This window comes from Scyliorhinus torazame, chromosome 5 (assembly GCF_047496885.1).
Source record: "Scyliorhinus torazame isolate Kashiwa2021f chromosome 5, sScyTor2.1, whole genome shotgun sequence".
Taxonomy (NCBI): Eukaryota; Metazoa; Chordata; class Chondrichthyes; order Carcharhiniformes; family Scyliorhinidae; genus Scyliorhinus; species Scyliorhinus torazame.
In genome coordinates this window covers 134,134,427-134,155,877 of record NC_092711.1, presented here as the reverse complement: position 1 = coordinate 134,155,877, position 21,451 = coordinate 134,134,427, and the positions used below count along the sequence as shown (strand labels likewise).

The 21,451-nt window shown below is 52.7% G+C and overlaps 1 protein-coding gene across 6 annotated transcripts in view; it reads left to right on the top strand.

Moving 5' to 3' along the window:
- LOC140419820 (ankyrin repeat and protein kinase domain-containing protein 1-like) overlaps positions 1-21,451 on the top strand; it is a 73,909-nt gene that overhangs the window by 12,190 nt on the left and 40,268 nt on the right. For 2 of the 6 annotated variants that reach the window (XM_072503839.1, XM_072503837.1), the window contains exons 2-3: positions 381-764; positions 4,988-5,291. In XM_072503839.1, the coding sequence (XP_072359940.1) occupies positions 607-764; positions 4,988-5,291 (462 nt within the window). In that variant the 5' untranslated portion in view covers positions 381-606. The other 4 variants (XM_072503838.1, XM_072503841.1, XM_072503840.1 and 1 more) reach the window with 4 other exon arrangements.

The window sequence follows — 21,451 nt, the reverse complement described above, 5'->3', positions numbered from 1 at the left end:
ATATACCTCAGTACATTATGGTGCAATCACATACACACTGACACACTGATGGACATGCAGTGGGACCAATCAGCATACACAACACCGCAGCCAATCACCAGTGAGAGCACACGCACTATAAAGACAGGGGACAGGAGAGTTCCCGCTCATTCTAGCAGCAGCCAGCTCAGAGCACAGAGCTCACAGCCTGCAACACAGACATCCACCATGTGCTGAGTGCCTTACCTAGATAGCCCCACCCAGCGGCCCAGCCTCTGCCACCTCTCCTGTTGCCGGGCTGACCCGTTCGCTCGACGGCGAACCCCCGCCGACCCCTTTCTCCCCGCCGGCTTTTTTTTCTTCTGGTTCTTCGATAGCCCCTCCTTCCTTATGTCTTCCAGCAACAGCTCACCCGAAGACTACCCCTGGCGCTCAATTCCCCAAACCAGAGCCTCGGGCAGGAGCCACCCAACGTGCGACTTCCTCCGACGTGCCGCTACCGGAAGTCCCGCCCTCCGAGGTAATTGGCCCGCGCGGGAGAGGGGGCGTCACGGGCACCCTCGCTGAGGGGGCACGGCTGACCTCTTGTGTTCCCTGGGTGGATTGTGGGGGGGGGTTCCGTGCAGGATGGCGGTTAGCGGGCGCCTGCCCATCGTCACGGCCCAGCAGCTGGTGGACAGGAAACCGATCGGAAGCGGTGGCTTCGGCAGAATCTGGCGGGCCAGGCACAGCGGCTGGGGCATCGACGTCGCCCTCAAGGTGCTCCACGGGACCGCCGACCAAAGGTGAGCAAACGCGCTGGAGATTGAGCGGAGGGCGGCGCGGCGGCGGTGGGGGGGGGGGGGGGGGGGGGGGGGGAGCTGGGGGGCAGAACATTGCGCCCCGGTGTGTGCGCGCGTCACTTCTTTGCGTCAACTAAATCAAACCAGATCAACCAACCTGTGTGGGCGGTGAATGGAAAAAGCCGTTCCCTGAGGAGCCACCGCATCGGAATCTCAAAGGAAACTTCAAACATCAAAACAAAGAGGGGTCGATAACGCGCCCCAATCCCCCTTTAATCCCACCACCCAACCCATCCCCCCCACTCCCCAACAATGAGCTGACAATTATTTTTTTTAATATAAATTTAGCGTACCCAATTCATTTTTTCCAATTAAGGGGCAATTTAGCGTGGCCAATCCACCCACCCTGCACATCTTTGGGTTGTGGGGGCGAAACCCACGCAGACACGGGGAGAATGTGTAAACTCAACACGGACAGTGACCCAGAGCCGGGATCGAACCGGGGACCTCGGCGCCGTGAGGCAGCAGTGCTAACCCACTGCACCACCGTGCTGCCCCGAGCTGACAATTATTGAATGTTGGGCCGATGAGGGCACACACCGAGGCCATTTGGCCCGCCGTGTTGTGATAGCCCTACTCCCCACGACCTCTTCCCCCGTCTCTCTTACACGATCTCCGTGTTTTCAGATAACAATCCGATTCCCTTTCGGGTGAACCTGCCTCCTTCCGGGCAGCTCTCCCCTCATGAACCTTTTTCCCTCTTTCTCTCTGTGCCTCTCTCCCTCTCTCTCTGTCTCTCTCTCTCTCTCTTTGTTTCCATAGAATCGCTATGTGCAGAAAGAGGCCTTTTGGCCCACTGAGTATGTACCAACCCTTCGAAAGAGCCCTCTACCTAGGCCCAATCCGCCACCCCATCCCCATAAACCCTCCTTGGACACGAAGGGACAATTTAACCTGGCCAATCCACCTACCCTGCACGTCTTCGGACTGTGGGAGGAAACCGGAGCACCCGGAGGAAACCCACGCAGACACGGGGAGAACGTGCAGACTCCGCACAGACAGTGGCCCAGCGGGGAATCGAACCTGGGACCCTGGCGCTGTGAAGCAGCAGTGCTAACCACCGTGCCGTCCTCTCTCACTTTCTCTCTCTGCCCCTGTCTCTCTCACTCCCTCTCTCTGTTTGTCTCTCTATCTCTGTCTCTCTCTCTGCCTCTGTCTCTCTTTCTCTCTCTCTCTCTCTCTCTCTCCTGTCCCTCTTTCTGTCTCTCTCTCTCTCTCTTTCTGTCTCTCTTACTCCTTGTCTCTCATTTTCTCTCTGTCTCTCTCTCTCTCTCTCTCTTTCTCTCTCCTGCCCCTATCTCTGCTCTCTCTTTCTGTCTCTCTGTCTCTCATAGAACATAGAAAATACAGCACAGAACAGGCCCTTCGGCCCACGATGTTGTGCCGAACCTTTGTCCTAGATTATCATTGAATTTACAGTGCAGAAGGAGGCCATTCGGCCCCCCGAGTCCGCACCGGCTCCCAGAAAGAGCACCCCACCCAAACTCAACACCTCCACCCAACACACAGGGCAATTTTGGACACTAAGGGGCAATTTATCATGACCAATCCACCTAACCTGCACATCTTTGGACTGTGGGAGGAAACCGGAGCACCCGGAGGAAACCCACGCACACACGGGGAGGATGTGCAGACTCCGCACAGACAGTGACCCAAGCCGGGAATCGAACCTGGGACCTTGGAGCTGTGAAGCAATTGTGCTATCCACAATGCTACCGTGCTGCCCTTAAGAACAAATAAATCTACACTATATCATTTTACCGTAATCCATGTACCTATCCAATAGCTGCTTGAAGGTCCCTAATGTTTCCGACTCAACTACTTCCACAGGCAGTGCATTCCATGCCCCCACTACTCTCTGGGTAAAGAACCTACCTCTGATATCCCTCCTATATCTTCCACCTTTCACCTTAAATTTATGTCCCCTTGTAATGGTTTGTTCCACCCGGGGAAAATGTCTCTGACTGTCTACTCTATCTATTCCCCTAATCATCTTATAAACCTCTATCAAGTCGCCCCTCATCCTTCTCCGTTCTAATGAGAAAAGGCCTAGCACCCTCAACCTTTCCTCGTAAGACCTACTCTCCATTCCAGGTAACATCCTGGTAAATCTTCTTTGCACCTTTTCCAAAGCTTCCACATCCTTCCTAAAATGAGGTGACCAGAACTGTACACAGTACTCCAAATGTGGCCTTACCAAAGTTTTGTACAGCTGCATCATCACCTCACGGCTCTTAAATTCAATCCCTCTGTTAATGAACGCGAGCACACCATAGGCCTTCTTCACAGCTCTATCCACTTGAGTGGCAACTTTCAAAGATGTATGAACGTAGACCCCAAGATCTCTCTGCTCCTCCACATTGCCAAGAACTCTACCGTTAACCCTGTATTCCGCATTCATATTTGTCCTTCCAAAATGGACAACCTCACACTTTTCAGGGTTAAACTCCATCTGCCACTTCTCAGCCCAGCTCTGCATCCTATCTATGTCTCTTTGCAGCCGACAACAGCCCTCCTTACTATCCACAACTCCACCAATCTTCGTATCGTCTGCAAATTTACTGACCCACCCTTCAACTCCCTCATCCAAGTCATTAATGAAAATCACAAACAGCAGAGGACCCAGAACTGATCCCTGTAGTACGCCACTGGTAACTGGGATCCAGGCTGAATATTTGCCATCCACCACCACTCTCTGACTTCTATCGGTTAGCCAGTTCGTTATCCAACTGGCCAAATTTCCCACTATCCCATGCCTCCTTACTTTCTGCAGAAGCCTACCACGGGGAACCTTATCAAATGCAAATTCTCTCTCTGTCTCTCTTTCTCTCTCTCTGTCTCTCTTTCTCTCTCTCTGTCTCTCTCCTGCCCCTCTCTCTGTCTCTGTCTCGCTCTCTCTCTCTGTCTCTCTTTCTCTCTCTCTCTCCTGCCCCTCTCTCTGTCTCTCTCTTTATGTCTCTCTTTCTCACAATCTCTCTCTGTCCCCATTTCTCTCTGTCTCGCTCTTGTCCCTCTCTCTCTCGCACTCGGATTACGATCTACCGACTGCGTCCCGCCTGAACGGGGGGGGGGGGGGGGGGTGCCGTGGCCGGTAGGTACCGGGGGAGGACTACCCCGAGCTCCCCGCCAGCCATCACGCCACAATAGACGGGACCCAGTGGGTTCAGAACACGCCAGGCTGGCACCTTGGCAGTGCCAGTCTGGGACTCTGGCAGTGCCACCAGGGATCTCTCGCTGCACTGAGGCATGCTGGCGAGCAGAGCTCCACAGTAAAGAAAATGGGCCTAAGGTGTGGCCTCGGCCAAGGGTCCTTTGCTGAGGCCCCCAATCCACCCCAGTGGGCGTGAGATAGCTGCGTGTTTCTCACCGTTCCGGGCGGCAAGATATACCCGGCTAACCTATCCCCATTCGGGTAGATCGCGCCCAGGGTGTTTCTGTCTGTGTATGAGTGTGTGTGAGGGAGTGTGTGTGTGTTTGACTGTGTGAGGGAGTTTGTGTGTGAAAGTGAGGGTGTGTGTGAACGTGAGGGAATGTGTGAGTGAATGTGTTGTGAGAGTGTGTGTGAAAGTGAGGGTGTGTGTGTGTGAGTGTGGTGAGCGTGTGAGTGAATGTGTTGTGAGAGTGTGTGAAAGTGAGGGGGTGTGTGAGTGAGAGGGAGTGTGAGTGTGTGAGTGACTGGGTTGTGACAGTGTGAAGGAGTGTGTGTGAGTGAATGTGTGTGTGTGAGTGTGAGGGAGCGTGAGCGTGTGAGTGAATGTGTTGTGAGAGTGTGAGGGAGTGAGTGTGAGTGACTGGGTTGTGACAGCGTGTCACTGTGAAGGAGTGTGTGAGTGAATGTGTGCGTGAGTGTGAGGGAGTTGTGAGTGAGTGTGAGGGAGTGTGTGTGAGTGAATGTGTGTGAGAGTGAGTGAGTGTGAGGGAGTGTGTGAGTGAGAATGAGTTTGTGTGTGTGTCAATGTGAGAGAGTGTGTGTGATTTGCGCGAAACGGAAATGAATCTAAGGCTTGATCTCTTGACACACTTCCATTTTGGTGATGTTGTGCTGCAACGTCAATACAACTGGAAGGGCGGCAGACCAGACCAGCGCGATTCATTCCAATTCGGTTTAAAGATGGTGTCTCTCTCTCTCACTCCCTCTCTCGTCCCTGTCCCCCTGCCTCCTACAGTGTGGAGAATAGAGAGCTCCTTCGGGAAGCGGGCCTGATGAAAGAACTACAGTTCCAGCACATCGTTCGGCTGGTCGGATTGTACCAGGACCCTGGGCAGCCCTTGGGGATTGTCATGGAGTTGATGGAGAACGGGTCACTCGCCTCGCTTCAGCAGCAGGAGCTGGTGCCCGGGCCACTGAAGGTGCGCCTCATTCACGAGGTGGCGCTGGGCATGAACTACATACACGGCCTCCAACCTCCCCTCCTACACCTGGATCTCAACCCCAGGAATGTGCTGCTGGATGAGGGACTCCATGCCAAGGTGAGAAGGCCACGTGTCCCCCAGTGAGTCCCAGCGGGCCTGGCCGTCATGTGACACGGACTCAGACCATCTCCTCCTGTCACTGGGTGCACCAGTGGGTCAAAGGTCAAATTCTGACCAACGAGAGAGTGAGAGAGCAAGAGAGACGGCCCACAATCCTAACCTCTCTGGTAATGTTTGATGGGGACAGTGTAGAGGGAGCTTTACTCTGTATCTAACCCCGTGCTGTCCCTGGCCTGGGAGTGTTTGATGGGGACAGTGCAGAAGGAGCTTTACTCTGTATCTAACCCCGTGCTGTACCTGTCCTGGGACTGTTTGATGGGGACAGTGTATAGGGAGCTTTACTCTGTATCTAACCCCGTGCTGTACCTGTCCTGGGACTGTTTGATGGGGACAGTGTAGAGGGAGCTTTACTCTGTATCTAACCCTGTGCTGTACCTGTCCTGGGACTGTTTGATGGGGACAGTGTAGAGGGAGCTTTACTCTGTATCTAACCCCGTGCTGTACCTGTCCTGGGAGTGTTTGATGGGGACAGTGTAGAGGGAGCTTTAATCTGTATCTAACCCTGTGCTGTACCTGTCCTGGGAGTGTTTGATGGGGACAGTGTAGAGGGAGCTTTACTCTGTATCTAACCCCGTGCTGTACCTGTCCTGGGAGTGTTTGATGGGGACAGTGTAGAGGGAGCTTTACTCTGTATCTAACCCCGTGCTGTACCTGTCCTGGGACTGTTTGATGGGGACAGTGTAGAGGGAGCTTTACTCTGTATCTAACCCCGTGCTGTACCTGTCCTGGGAGTGTTTGATGGGGACAGTGTAGAGGGAGCTTTACTCTGTATCTAACCCCGTGCTGTACCTGTCCTGGGAGTGTTTGATGGGGACAGTGTAGAGGGAGCTATACTCTGTATCTAACCCCGTGCTGTACCTGTCCTGGGAGTGTTTGATGGGGACAGTGTAGAGGGAGCTTTACTCTGTATCAAACACCGTGCTGAACCTGTCCTGGGAGTGTTTGATGGGGACAGTGTAGAGGGAGCTTTACTCTGTATCAAACACCGTGCTGAACCTGTCCTGGGAGTGTTTGATCGGGACAGTGCAGAGGGAGCTTTACTCTGTATCTAACCTCGTGCTGTACCTGTCCTGGGAGTGTTCGATGGGGACAGTGTAGAGGGAGCTTTACTCTGTATCTAACCCCGTGCTGTACCTGTCCTGGGAGTGTTTGATGGGGACAGTGTAGAGGGAACTTTACTCTGTATCTAACCCCGTGCTGTCCCTTACCTGGGAGTGTTTGATGGGGACAGTGTAGAGGGAGTTTTACTCTGTATCTAACCCCGTGCTGTACCTGTCCTGGGAGTGTTTGATGGGGACAGTGTAGAGGGAGCCTTACTCTGTATCTAGCCCCGTGCTGTACCTGTCCTGGGAGTGTTTGATGGGGACAGTGTAGAGCGAGCTTTATTCTGAATCTAACCCCGTGCTGCACCGGTCCTGGGTGTGTTTGATGGGGACAGTGTAGAGGGAGCTTTACTCTGTATCTAACACCGTGCTGTACCTGTCCTGGGAGTGTTTGATGGGGACAGTGTAGAGGGAGCTTTACTCTGTATCTACCTCTGTGCTGTGCCTGTCCTGGGAGTGTTTGATGGGGACAGTGTAGAGGGAGCTTTACTCTGTATCTAACACCGTGCTGTACCTGTCCTGGGAGTGTTTGATGGGGACAGTGTAGAGGGAGCTTTACTCTGTATCTACCTCCGTGCTGTGCCTGTCCTGGGAGTGTTTGATGGGGAAAGTGTAGAGGGAGCTTTACTCTGTATCTAACACCGTGCTGTACCTGTCCTGGGAGTGTTTGATGGGGACAGTGTAGAGGGAGCTTTACTCTGTATCTACCTCCGTGCTGTGCCTGTCCTGGGAGTGTTTGATGGGGACAGTGTAGAAGGAGCTTTACTCTGTATCTAACACCGTGCTGTACCTGTCCTGGGAGTGTTTGATGGGGACAGTGTGGAGGGAGCTTTACTCTGTATCTTCCTCCGTGCTGTGCCTGTCCGGGGAGTGTTTGATGGGGACAGTGTAGAGGGAGCTTTACTCTGTGTCTAATCCCGTGCTGTACCTGTCCAGGAGTGTTTGATGGGGACAGTGTAGAGGGAGCTTTACTCTGTATCTAACCCCGTGCTGTACCTGTCCTGGGAGTGTTTGATGGGGACAGTGTAGAGGAAGCTTTACTCTGTATCTAACCCCGTGCTGTACCTGTCCTGGGACTGTTTGATGGGGACAGTGTAGAGGGAGCTTTACTCTGTATCTAACCCCGTGCTGTACCTGTCCTGGGAGTGTTTGATGGAGACAGTGTAGAGGGAGCTTTACTCTGTATCTAACCCCGTGCTGTACCTGTCCTGGGAGTGTTTGATGGGGACAGTGTAGAGGGAGCTTTACTCTGTATCTAACCCCGTGCTGTACCTGTCCTGGGAGTGTTTGATGGGGACAGTGTCGAGGGAGCTTTACTCTGTATCTAACACCGTGCTGTACCTGTCCTGGGAATGTTTGATGGGGACAGTGTAGAGGGAGCTTTACTCTGTATCTAACCCCGTGCTGTGCCTGTCCTAGGAGTGTTTGATGGGGACAGTGTGGAGGGAGCTTTACTCTGTATCTAACCCAGTGCTGTACCTGTCCTGGGAGTGTTTGATGGGGACAGTGTAGAGGGAGCTTTACTCTGTATCTAACCCCGTGCTGTACCTGTCCTGGGAGTGTTTGATGGGGACAGTGTAGAGGGAGCTTTACCCTGTATCTAACCCCATGCTGTACCTGTCCTCGGAGTGTTTGATGGGGACAGTGTAGAGGGAGCTTTACTCTGTATCTAACCCCGTGCTGTCCCTGTCCTGGGAGTGTTTGATGGAGACAGTGTAGAGGGAGCTTTACTCTGTATCTAACCACGTGCTGTACCTGTCCTGGGAGTGTTTGATGGGGACAGTGTAGAGGGAGCTTTACTCTGTGTCTAACCCCGTGCTGTACCTGTCCAGGAGTGTTTAATGGGGACAGTGTAGAGGGAGCTTTACTCTGTATCTAACCCCGTGCTGTACCTGTCCTGGGAGTGTTTGATGGGGACAGTGTAGAGGGAGCTTTACTCTGTGTCTAACCCCGTGCTGTACCTGTCCTGGGAGTGTTTGATGGGGACAGTGTCGAGGGAGCTTTACTCTGTATCTAACACCGTGCTGTACCTGTCCTGGGAATGTTTGATGGGGACAGTGTAGAGGGAGCTTTACTCTGTATCTAACCCCGTGCTGTGCCTGTCCTGGGAGTGTTTGATGGGGACAGTGTGGAGGGAGCTTTACTCTGTATCTAACCCAGTGCTGTACCTGTCCTGGGAGTGTTTGATGGGGACAGTGTAGAGGGAGCTTTACTCTGTATCTAACCCCGTGCTGTACCTGTCCTGGGAGTGTTTGATGGGGACAGTGTAGAGGGAGCTTTACCCTGTATCTAACCCCATGCTGTACCTGTCCTCGGAGTGTTTGATGGGGACAGTGTAAAGGGAGCTTTACTCTGTATCTAACCCCGTGCTGTCCCTGTCCTGGGAGTGTTTGATGGAGACAGTGTAGAGGGAGCTTTACTCTGTATCTAACCACGTGCTGTACCTGTCCTGGGAGTGTTTGATGGGGACAGTGTAGAGGGAGCTTTACCCTGTATCTAACCCCATGCTGTACCTGTCCTCGGAGTGTTTGATGGGGACAGTGTAGAGGGAGCTTTACTCTGTATCTAACCCCGTGCTGTCCCTGTCCTGGGAGTGTTTGATGGAGACAGTGTAGAGGGAGCTTTACTCTGTATCTAACCACGTGCTGTACCTGTCCTGGGAGTGTTTGATGGGGACAGTGTAGAGGGAGCTTTACTCTTTATCTAACCCCGTGCTGTACCTGTCCTGGGAGTGTTTGATGGGGACAGTGTAGAGGGAGCTTTACTCTGTATCTAACCCCGTGCTGTACCTGTCCTGGGAGTGTTTGATGGGGACAGTGTGGAGGGAGCTTTACTCTGTATCTACCTCCGTGCTGTGCCTGTCCTGGGAGTTATTGATGGGGACAGTGTAGAGGGAGCTTTACCCTGTATCTAACCCCGTGCTGTCCCTGTCCTGGGAGTGTTTGATGGGGACAGTGTAGAGGGAGCTTTACTCTGTATCTAACCCCGTGCTGTACCTGTCCTGGGAGTGTTTGATGGGGACAGTGTTGAGGGAGCTTGACTCTGTGTCTAACCCCGTGCTGTACCTGTCCAGGAGTGTTTGATGGGGACAGTGTAGAGGGAGCTTTACTCTGTATCTAACCCCGTGCTGTACCTGTCCTGGGAGTGTTTGATGGGGACAGTGTAGAGGGAACTTTACTCTGTATCTAACCCCGTGCTGTCCCTTACCTGGGAGTGTTTGATGGGGACAGTGTAGAGGGAGTTTTACTCTGTATCTAACCCCGTGCTGTACCTGTCCTGGGAGTGTTTGATGGGGACAGTGTAGAGGGAGCCTTACTCTGTATCTAGCCCCGTGCTGTACCTGTCCTGGGAGTGTTTGATGGGGACAGTGTAGAGCGAGCTTTATTCTGAATCTAACCCCGTGCTGCACCGGTCCTGGGTGTGTTTGATGGGGACAGTGTAGAGGGAGCTTTACTCTGTATCTAACACCGTGCTGTACCTGTCCTGGGAGTGTTTGATGGGGACAGTGTAGAGGGAGCTTTACTCTGTATCTACCTCTGTGCTGTGCCTGTCCTGGGAGTGTTTGATGGGGACAGTGTAGAGGGAGCTTTACTCTGTATCTAACCCGGTGCTGTACCTGTCCTGGGAGTGTTGATGGGGACAGTGTAGAGGGAGCTTTACTCTGTATCTACCTCCGTGCTGTGCCTGTCCTGGGAGTGTTTGATGGGGAAAGTGTAGAGGGAGCTTTACTCTGTATCTAACACCGTGCTGTACCTGTCCTGGGAGTGTTTGATGGGGACAGTGTAGAGGGAGCTTTACTCTGTATCTACCTCCGTGCTGTGCCTGTCCTGGGAGTGTTTGATGGGGACAGTGTAGAAGGAGCTTTACTCTGTATCTAACCCCGTGCTGTACCTGTCCTGGGAGTGTTTGATGGGGACAGTGTGGAGGGAGCTTTACTCTGTATCTTCCTCCGTGCTGTGCCTGTCCGGGGAGTGTTTGATGGGGACAGTGTAGAGGGAGCTTTACTCTGTCTCTAATCCCGTGCTGTACCTGTCCAGGAGTGTTTGATGGGGACAGTGTAGAGGGAGCTTTACTCTGTATCTAACCCCGTGCTGTACCTGTCCTGGGAGTGTTTGATGGGGACAGTGTAGAGGGAGCTTTACTCTGTATCTAACCCCGTGCTGTACCTGTCCTGGGACTGTTTGATGGGGACAGTGTCGAGGGAGCTTTACTCTGTATCTAACACCGTGCTGTACCTGTCCTGGGAATGTTTGATGGGGACAGTGTAGAGGGAGCTTTACTCTGTATCTAACCCCGTGCTGTGCCTGTCCTAGGAGTGTTTGATGGGGACAGTGTGGAGGGAGCTTTACTCTGTATCTAACCCAGTGCTGTACCTGTCCTGGGAGTGTTTGATGGGGACAGTGTAGAGGGAGCTTTACTCTGTATCTAACCCCGTGCTGTACCTGTCCTGGGAGTGTTTGATGGGGACAGTGTAGAGGGAGCTTTACCCTGTATCTAACCCCATGCTGTACCTGTCCTCGGAGTGTTTGATGGGGACAGTGTAGAGGGAGCTTTACTCTGTATCTAACCCCGTGCTGTCCCTGTCCTGGGAGTGTTTGATGGAGACAGTGTAGAGGGAGCTTTACTCTGTATCTAACCACGTGCTGTACCTGTCCTGGGAGTGTTTGATGGGGACAGTGTAGAGGGAGCTTTACTCTGTGTCTAACCCCGTGCTGTACCTGTCCAGGAGTGTTTGATGGGGACAGTGTAGAGGGAGCTTTACTCTGTATCTAACCCCGTGCTGTACCTGTCCTGGGAGTGTTTGATGGGGACAGTGTAGAGGGAGCTTTACTCTGTGTCTAACCCCGTGCTGTACCTGTCCTGGGAGTGTTTGATGGGGACAGTGTCGAGGGAGCTTTACTCTGTATCTAACACCGTGCTGTACCTGTCCTGGGAGTGTTTGATGGGGACAGTGTAGAGGGAGCTTTACTCTGTATCTAACACCGTGCTGTACCTGTCCTGGGAGTGTTTGATGGGGACAGTGTAGAGGGAGCTTTACTCTGTATCTACCTCCGTGCTGTGCCTGTCCTGGGAGTGTTTGATGGGGAAAGTGTAGAGGGAGCTTTACTCTGTATCTAACACCGTGCTGTACCTGTCCTGGGAGTGTTTGATGGGGACAGTGTAGAGGGAGCTTTACTCTGTATCTACCTCCGTGCTGTGCCTGTCCTGGGAGTGTTTGATGGGGACAGTGTAGAAGGAGCTTTACTCTGTATCTAACACCGTGCTGTACCTGTCCTGGGAGTGTTTGATGGGGACAGTGTGGAGGGAGCTTTACTCTGTATCTTCCTCCGTGCTGTGCCTGTCCGGGGAGTGTTTGATGGGGACAATGTAGAGGGAGCTTTACTCTGTGTCTAATCCCGTGCTGTACCTGTCCAGGAGTGTTTGATGGGGACAGTGTAGAGGGAGCTTTACTCTGTATCTAACCCCGTGCTGTACCTGTCCTGGGAGTGTTTGATGGGGACAGTGTAGAGGAAGCTTTACTCTGTATCTAACCCCGTGCTGTACCTGTCCTGGGACTGTTTGATGGGGACAGTGTAGAGGGAGCTTTACTCTGTATCTAACCCCGTGCTGTACCTGTCCTGGGAGTGTTTGATGGAGACAGTGTAGAGGGAGCTTTACTCTGTATCTAACCCCGTGCTGTACCTGTCCTGGGAGTGTTTGATGGGGACAGTGTAGAGGGAGCTTTACTCTGTATCTAACCCCGTGCTGTACCTGTCCTGGGAGTGTTTGATGGGGACAGTGTCGAGGGAGCTTTACTCTGTATCTAACACCGTGCTGTACCTGTCCTGGGAATGTTTGATGGGGACAGTGTAGAGGGAGCTTTACTCTGTATCTAACCCCGTGCTGTGCCTGTCCTAGGAGTGTTTGATGGGGACAGTGTGGAGGGAGCTTTACTCTGTATCTAACCCAGTGCTGTACCTGTCCTGGGAGTGTTTGATGGGGACAGTGTAGAGGGAGCTTTACTCTGTATCTAACCCCGTGCTGTACCTGTCCTGGGAGTGTTTGATGGGGACAGTGTAGAGGGAGCTTTACCCTGTATCTAACCCCATGCTGTACCTGTCCTCGGAGTGTTTGATGGGGACAGTGTAGAGGGAGCTTTACTCTGTATCTAACCCCGTGCTGTCCCTGTCCTGGGAGTGTTTGATGGAGACAGTGTAGAGGGAGCTTTACTCTGTATCTAACCACGTGCTGTACCTGTCCTGGGAGTGTTTGATGGGGACAGTGTAGAGGGAGCTTTACTCTGTGTCTAACCCCGTGCTGTACCTGTCCAGGAGTGTTTGATGGGGACAGTGTAGAGGGAGCTTTACTCTGTATCTAACCCCGTGCTGTACCTGTCCTGGGAGTGTTTGATGGGGACAGTGTAGAGGGAGCTTTACTCTGTGTCTAACCCCGTGCTGTACCTGTCCTGGGAGTGTTTGATGGGGACAGTGTCGAGGGAGCTTTACTCTGTATCTAACACCGTGCTGTACCTGTCCTGGGAATGTTTGATGGGGACAGTGTAGAGGGAGCTTTACTCTGTATCTAACCCCGTGCTGTGCCTGTCCTGGGAGTGTTTGATGGGGACAGTGTGGAGGGAGCTTTACTCTGTATCTAACCCAGTGCTGTACCTGTCCTGGGAGTGTTTGATGGGGACAGTGTAGAGGGAGCTTTACTCTGTATCTAACCCCGTGCTGTACCTGTCCTGGGAGTGTTTGATGGGGACAGTGTAGAGGGAGCTTTACCCTGTATCTAACCCCATGCTGTACCTGTCCTCGGAGTGTTTGATGGGGACAGTGTAAAGGGAGCTTTACTCTGTATCTAACCCCGTGCTGTCCCTGTCCTGGGAGTGTTTGATGGAGACAGTGTAGAGGGAGCTTTACTCTGTATCTAACCACGTGCTGTACCTGTCCTGGGAGTGTTTGATGGGGGCAGTGTAGAGGGAGCTTTACCCTGTATCTAACCCCATGCTGTACCTGTCCTCGGAGTGTTTGATGGGGACAGTGTAGAGGGAGCTTTACTCTGTATCTAACCCCGTGCTGTCCCTGTCCTGGGAGTGTTTGATGGAGACAGTGTAGAGGGAGCTTTACTCTGTATCTAACCACGTGCTGTACCTGTCCTGGGAGTGTTTGATGGGGACAGTGTAGAGGGAGCTTTACTCTTTATCTAACCCCGTGCTGTACCTGTCCTGGGAGTGTTTGATGGGGACAGTGTGGAGGGAGCTTTACTCTGTATCTACCTCCGTGCTGTGCCTGTCCTGGGAGTTATTGATGGGGACAGTGTAGAGGGAGCTTTACCCTGTATCTAACCCCGTGCTGTCCCTGTCCTGGGAGTGTTTGATGGGGACAGTGTAGAGGGAGCTTTACTCTGTATCTAACCCCGTGCTGTACCTGTCCTGGGAGTGTTTGATGGGGACAGTGTTGAGGGAGCTTGACTCTGTGTCTAACCCCGTGCTGTACCTGTCCAGGAGTGTTTGATGGGGACAGTGTAGAGGGAGCTTTACTCTGTATCTAACCCCGTGCTGTACCTGTCCTGGGAGTGTTTGATGGGGACAGTGTAGAGGGAACTTTACTCTGTATCTAACCCCGTGCTGTCCCTTACCTGGGAGTGTTTGATGGGGACAGTGTAGAGGGAGTTTTACTCTGTATCTAACCCCGTGCTGTACCTGTCCTGGGAGTGTTTGATGGGGACAGTGTAGAGGGAGCCTTACTCTGTATCTAGCCCCGTGCTGTACCTGTCCTGGGAGTGTTTGATGGGGACAGTGTAGAGCGAGCTTTATTCTGAATCTAACCCCGTGCTGCACCGGTCCTGGGTGTGTTTGATGGGGACAGTGTAGAGGGAGCTTTACTCTGTATCTAACACCGTGCTGTACCTGTCCTGGGAGTGTTTGATGGGGACAGTGTAGAGGGAGCTTTACTCTGTATCTACCTCTGTGCTGTGCCTGTCCTGGGAGTGTTTGATGGGGACAGTGTAGAGGGAGCTTTACTCTGTATCTAACCCGGTGCTGTACCTGTCCTGGGAGTGTTGATGGGGACAGTGTAGAGGGAGCTTTACTCTTTATCTACCTCCGTGCTGTGCCTGTCCTGGGAGTGTTTGATGGGGAAAGTGTAGAGGGAGCTTTACTCTGTATCTAACACCGTGCTGTACCTGTCCTGGGAGTGTTTGATGGGGACAGTGTAGAGGGAGCTTTACTCTGTATCTACCTCCGTGCTGTGCCTGTCCTGGGAGTGTTTGATGGGGACAGTGTAGAAGGAGCTTTACTCTGTATCTAACCCCGTGCTGTACCTGTCCTGGGAGTGTTTGATGGGGACAGTGTGGAGGGAGCTTTACTCTGTATCTTCCTCCGTGCTGTGCCTGTCCGGGGAGTGTTTGATGGGGACAGTGTAGAGGGAGCTTTACTCTGTCTCTAATCCCGTGCTGTACCTGTCCAGGAGTGTTTGATGGGGACAGTGTAGAGGGAGCTTTACTCTGTATCTAACCCCGTGCTGTACCTGTCCTGGGAGTGTTTGATGGGGACAGTGTAGAGGGAGCTTTACTCTGTATCTAACCCCGTGCTGTACCTGTCCTGGGACTGTTTGATGGGGACAGTGTCGAGGGAGCTTTACTCTGTATCTAACACCGTGCTGTACCTGTCCTGGGAATGTTTGATGGGGACAGTGTAGAGGGAGCTTTACTCTGTATCTAACCCCGTGCTGTGCCTGTCCTAGGAGTGTTTGATGGGGACAGTGTGGAGGGAGCTTTACTCTGTATCTAACCCAGTGCTGTACCTGTCCTGGGAGTGTTTGATGGGGACAGTGTAGAGGGAGCTTTACTCTGTATCTAACCCCGTGCTGTACCTGTCCTGGGAGTGTTTGATGGGGACAGTGTAGAGGGAGCTTTACCCTGTATCTAACCCCATGCTGTACCTGTCCTCGGAGTGTTTGATGGGGACAGTGTAGAGGGAGCTTTACTCTGTATCTAACCCCGTGCTGTCCCTGTCCTGGGAGTGTTTGATGGAGACAGTGTAGAGGGAGCTTTACTCTGTATCTAACCACGTGCTGTACCTGTCCTGGGAGTGTTTGATGGGGACAGTGTAGAGGGAGCTTTACTCTGTGTCTAACCCCGTGCTGTACCTGTCCAGGAGTGTTTGATGGGGACAGTGTAGAGGGAGCTGTACTCTGTATCTAACCCCGTGCTGTACCTGTCCTGGGAGTGTTTGATGGGGACAGTGTAGAGGGAGCTTTACTCTGTATCTAACCCCGTGCTGTACCTGTCCTGGGAGTGTTTGATGGGGACAGTGTCGAGGGAGCTTTACCCTGTATCTAACACCGTGCTGTACCTGTCCTCGGAGTGTTTGATGGGGACAGTGTAGAGGGAGCTTTACTCTGTATCTAACCCCGTGCTGTCCCTGTCCTGGGAGTGTTTGATGGAGACAGTGTAGAGGGAGCTTTACTCTGTATCTAACCACGTGCTGTACCTGTCCTGGGAGTGTTTGATGGGGACAGTGTAGAGGGAGCTTTACTCTGTGTCTAACCCCGTGCTGTACCTGTCCAGGAGTGTTTGATGGGGACAGTGTAGAGGGAGCTTTACTCTGTATCTAACCCCGTGCTGTACCTGTCCTGGGAGTGTTTGATGGGGACAGTGTAGAGGGAGCTTTACTCTGTATCTAACCCCGTGCTGTACCTGTCCTGGGAGTGTTTGATGGAGACAGTGTAGAAGGAGCTTTACTCTGTATCTAACCCCGTGCTGTACCTGTCCTGGGAGTGTTTGATGGGGACAGTGTAGAGGGAGCTTTACTCTGTGTCTAACCCCGTGCTGTACCTGTCCAGGAGTGTTTGATGGGGACAGTGTAGAGGGAGCTTTACTCTGTATCTAACCCCGTGCTGTACCTGTCCTGGGAGTGTTTGATGGAGACAGTGTCGAAGGAGCTTTACTCTGTATCTAACCCCGTGCTGTACCTGTCCTGGGAGTGTTTGATGGGGACAGTGTAGAGGGAGCTTTACTCTTTATCTAACCCCGTGCTGTACCTGTCCTGGGAGTGTTTGATGGGGACAGTGTCGAGGGAGCTTTACTCTGTATCTAACCCCGTGCTGTACCTGTCCTGGGAGTGTTTGATGGGGACAGTGTGGAGGGAGCTTTACTCTGTATCTACCTCCGTGCTGTGCCTGTCCTGGGAGTTATTGATGGGGACAGTGTAGAGGGAGCTTTACCCTGTATCTAACCCCGTGCTGTCCCTGTCCTGGGAGTGTTTGATGGGGACAGTGTAGAGGGAGCTTTACTCTGTATCTAACCCCGTGCTGTACCTGTCCTGGGAGTGTTTGATGGGGACAGTGTAGAGGGAGCTTTACTCTGTGTCTAACCCCGTGCTGTACCTGTCCAGGAGTGTTTGATGGGGACAGTGTAGAGGGAGCTTTACTCTGTATCTAACCCCGTGCTGTACCTGTCCTGGGAGTGTTTGAAGGGGACAGTGTAGAGGGAGCTTTACTCTGTATCTAACCCCGTACTGTACCTGTCCTGGGAGTGTTTGATGGGGACAGTGTAGAGGGAGCTTTACTCTGTATCTAACCCCGTGCTGTACCTGTCCTGGGAGTGTTTGATGGAGACAGTGTGGAGGGAGCTTTACTCTGTATCTAACCCCGTGCTGTTCCTGTCCTGGGAGTGTTTGATGGGGACTGTGTAGAGGGAGCTTTACTCTGTATCTAACCCCGTGCTGTACCTGTCCTGGGAGTGTTTGATGGGGACAGTGTCGCGGGAGCTTTACTCTGTATCTAACCCCGTGCTGTGCCTGTCCTGGGAGTGTTTGATGGGGACAGTGTGGAGGGAGTTTTACTCTGTATCTAACCCAGAGCTGTACCTGTCCTGGGAGTGTTTGATGGGGACAGTGTAGAGGGAGCTTTACTCTGTATCTAACCCCGTGCTGTACCTGTCCTGGGAGTGTTTGATGGGGACAGTGTAGAGGGAGCTTTACACTGTATCTAACCCCATGCTGTACCTGTCCTCGGAGTGTTTGATGGGGACAGTGTAGAGGGAGCTTTACTCTGTATCTAACCCCGTGCTGTCCCTGTCCTGGGAGTGTTTGATGGAGACAGTGTAGAGGGAGCTTTACTCTGTATCTAACCACGTGCTGTACCTGTCCTGGGAGTGTTTGATGGGGACAGTGGAGAGGGAGCTTTACCCTGTATCTAACCCCATGCTGTACCTGTCCTGGGAGTGTTTGATGGGGACAGTGTAGAGGGAGCTTTACTCTGTATCTAACCCCGTGCTGTCCCTGTCCTGGGAGTGTTTGATGGAGACAGTGTAGAGGGAGCTTTACTCTGTATCTAACCACGTGCTGTACCTGTCCTGGGAGTGTTTGATGGGGACAGTGTAGAGGGAGCTTTACTCTGTGTCTAACCCCGTGCTGTACCTGTCCAGGAGTGTTTGATGGGGACAGTGTAGAGGGAGCTTTACTCTGTATCTAACCCCGTGCTGTACCTGTCCTGGGAGTGTTTGATGGGGACAGTGTAGAGGGAGCTTTACTCTGTATCTCACCCCGTGCTGTACCTGTCCTGGGAGTATTTGATGGGGACAGTGTCGAGGGAGCTTTACTCTGTATCTAACACCGTGCTGTACCTGTCCTGGGAATGTTTGATGGGGACAGTGTAGAGGGACCTTTACTCTGTATCTAACCCCGTGCTGTGCCTGTCCTGGGAGTGTTTGATGGGGACAGTGTGGAGGGAGCTTTACTCTGTATCTAACCCAGTGCTGTACCTGTCCTGGGAGTGTTTGATGGGGACAGTGTAGAGGGAGCTTTACTCTGTACCTAACCCCGTGCTGTACCTGTCCTGGGAGTGTTGGATGGGGACAGTGTAGAGGGAGCTTTACCCTGTATCTAACCCCATGCTGTACCTGTCCTCGGAGTGTTTGATGGGGACAGTGTAGAGGGAGCTTTACTCTGTATCTAACCCCGTGCTGTCCCTGTCCTGGGAGTGTTTGATGGAGACAGTGTAGAGGGAGCTTTACTCTCTATCTAACCACGAGCTGTACCTGTCCTGGGAGTGTTGATGGGGACAGTGTAGAGGGAGCTTTACCCTGTATCTAACCCCATGCTGTACCTGTCCTCGGAGTGTTTGATGGGGACAGTGTAGAGGGAGCTTTACTCTGTATCTAACCCCGTGCTGTCCCTGTCCTGGGAGTGTTTGATGGGGACATCGTAGAGGGAGCTTTACTCTGTATCTAACCCCGTGCTGTACCTGTCCTGGGAGTGTTTGATGGAGACAGTGTAGAAGGCGCTTTACTCTGTATCTAACCCCGTGCTGTACCTGTCCTGGGAGTGTTTGATTGGGACAGTGTAGAGGGAGCTTTACTCTTTATCTAACCCCGTGCTGTACCTGTCCTGGGAGTGTTTGATGGGGACAGTGTCGAGGGAGCTTTACTCTGTATCTAACCCCGTTCTGTACCTGTCCTGGGAGTGTTTGATGGGGACAGTGTGGAGGGAGCTTTACTCTGTATCTACCTCCGTGCTGTGCCTGTCCTGGGAGTGTTTGATGGGGACAGTGTAGAGGGAGCTTTACCCTGTATCTAACCCCGTGCTGTCCCTGTCCTGGGAGTGTTTGATGGGGACAGTGTAGAGGGAGCTTTACTCTGTATCTAACCCCGTGCTGTACCTGTCCTGGGAGTGTTTGATGGGGACAGTGTAGAGGGAGCTTTACTCTGTATCTAACCCCGTGCTGTACCTGTCCAGGAGTGTTTGATGGGGACAGTGTTGAGGGAGCTTTACTCTGTATCTAACCCCGTGCTGTACCTGTCCTGGGAGTGTTTGATGGGGACAGTGTAGAGGGAGCTTTACTCTGTATCTAACCCCGTACTGTACCTGTCCTGGGAGTGTTTGATGGGGACAGTGTAGAGGGAGCTTTACTCTGTATCTAACCCCGTGCTGTACCTTTCCTGGGAGTGTTTGATGGAGACAGTGTGGAGGGAGCTTTACTCTGTATCTAACCCCGTGCTGTACCTGTCCTGGGAGTGTTTGATGGGGACTGTGTAGAGGGAGCTTTACTCTGTATCTAACCCCGTGCTGTACCTGTCCTGGGAGTGTTTGATGGGGACAGTGTCGAGGGAGCTTTACTCTGTATCTAACCCCGTGCTGTACCTGTCCTGGGAGTGTTTGATGGGGACAGTGTAGAGGGAGCTTTACTCTGTATCTAACCCCGTGCTGTTCCTGTCCTGGGAGTGTTTGATGGGGGCAGTGTCGAGGGAGCTTTACTCTGTATCTAACTCCGTGCTGTACCTGTCCTGAGAGTGTTTGATGGGGACAGTGTAGAGGGAGCTTTACTCTGTATCTAACCCCGTGCTGTACCTGTCCTGGGAGTGTTTGATGGGGACAGTGTAGAGGGAGCTTTACTCTGTATCTAACCCCGTGCTGTACCTGTCCTGGGAGTGTTGATGGGGACAGTGTAGAGGGAGCTTTACTCTTTATCTAACCCCGTGCTGTACCTGTCCTGGGAGTGTTTGATGGGGACAGTGTCGAGGGAGCTTTACTCTGTATCTAACCCCGTGCTGTACCTGTCCTGGGAGTGTTTGATGGGGACAGTGTGGAGGGAGCTTTACTCTGTATCTACCTCCGTGCTGTGCCTGTCCTGGGAGTTATTGATGGGGACAGTGTAGAGGGAGCTTTACCCTGTATCTAACCCCGTGCTGTCCCTGTCCTGGGAGTGTTTGATGGGGACAGTGTAGAGGGAGCTTTACTCTGTATCTAACCCCGTGCTGTACCTGTCCTGGGAGTGTTTGATGGGGACAGTGTAGAGGGAGCTTTACTCTGTGTCTAACCCCGTGCTGTACCTGTCCAGGAGTGTTTGATGGGGACAGTGTAGAGGGAGCTTTACTCTGTATCTAACCCCGTGCTGTACCTGTCCTGGGAGTGTTTGAAGGGGACAGTGTAGAGGGAGCTTTACTCTGTATCTAACCCCGTACTGTACCTGTCCTGGGAGTGTTTGATGGGGACAGTGTAGAGGGAGCTTTACTCTGTATCTAACCCCGTGCTGTACCTGTCCTGGGAGTGTTTGATGGAGACAGTGTGGAGGGAGCTTTACTCTGTATCTAACCCCGTGCTGTTCCTGTCCTGGGAGTGTTTGATGGGGACTGTGTAGAGGGAGCTTTACTCTGTATCTAACCCCGTGCTGTACCTGTCCTGGGAGTGTTTGATGGGGACAGTGTCGCGGGAGCTTTACTCTGTATCTAACCCCGTGCTGTGCCTGTCCTGGGAGTGTTTGATGGGGACAGTGTGGAGGGAGTTTTACTCTGTATCTAACCCAGAGCTGTACCTGTCCTGGGAGTGTTTGATGGGGACAGTGTAGAGGGAGCTTTACTCTGTATCTAACCCCGTGCTGTACCTGTCCTGGGAGTGTTTGATGGGGACAGTGTAGAGGGAGCTTTACACTGTATCTAACCCCATGCTGTACCTGTCCTCGGAGTGTTTGATGGGGACAGTGTAGAGGGAGCTTTACTCTGTATCTAACCCCGTGCTGTCCCTGTCCTGGGAGTGTTTGATGGAGACAGTGTAGAGGGAGCTTTACTCTGTATCTAACCACGTGCTGTACCTGTCCTGGGAGTGTTTGATGGGGACAGTGGAGAGGGAGCTTTACCCTGTATCTAACCCCATGCTGTACCTGTCCTGGGAGTGTTTGATGGGGACAGTGTAGAGGGAGCTTTACTCTGTATCTAACCCCGTGCTGTCCCTGTCCTGGGAGTGTTTGATGGAGACAGTGTAGAGGGAGCTTTACTCTGTATCTACCTCCGTGCTGTGCCTGTCCTGGGAGTTATTGATGGGGACAGTGTAGAGGGAGCTTTACCCTGTATCTAACCCCGTGCTGTCCCTGTCCTGGGAGTGTTTGATGGGGACAGTGTAGAGGGAGCTTTACTCTGTATCTAACCCCGTGCTGTACCTGTCCTGGGAGTGTTTGATGGGGACAGTGTAGAGGGAGCTTTACTCTTTATCTAACCCCGTGCTGTACCTGTCCTGGG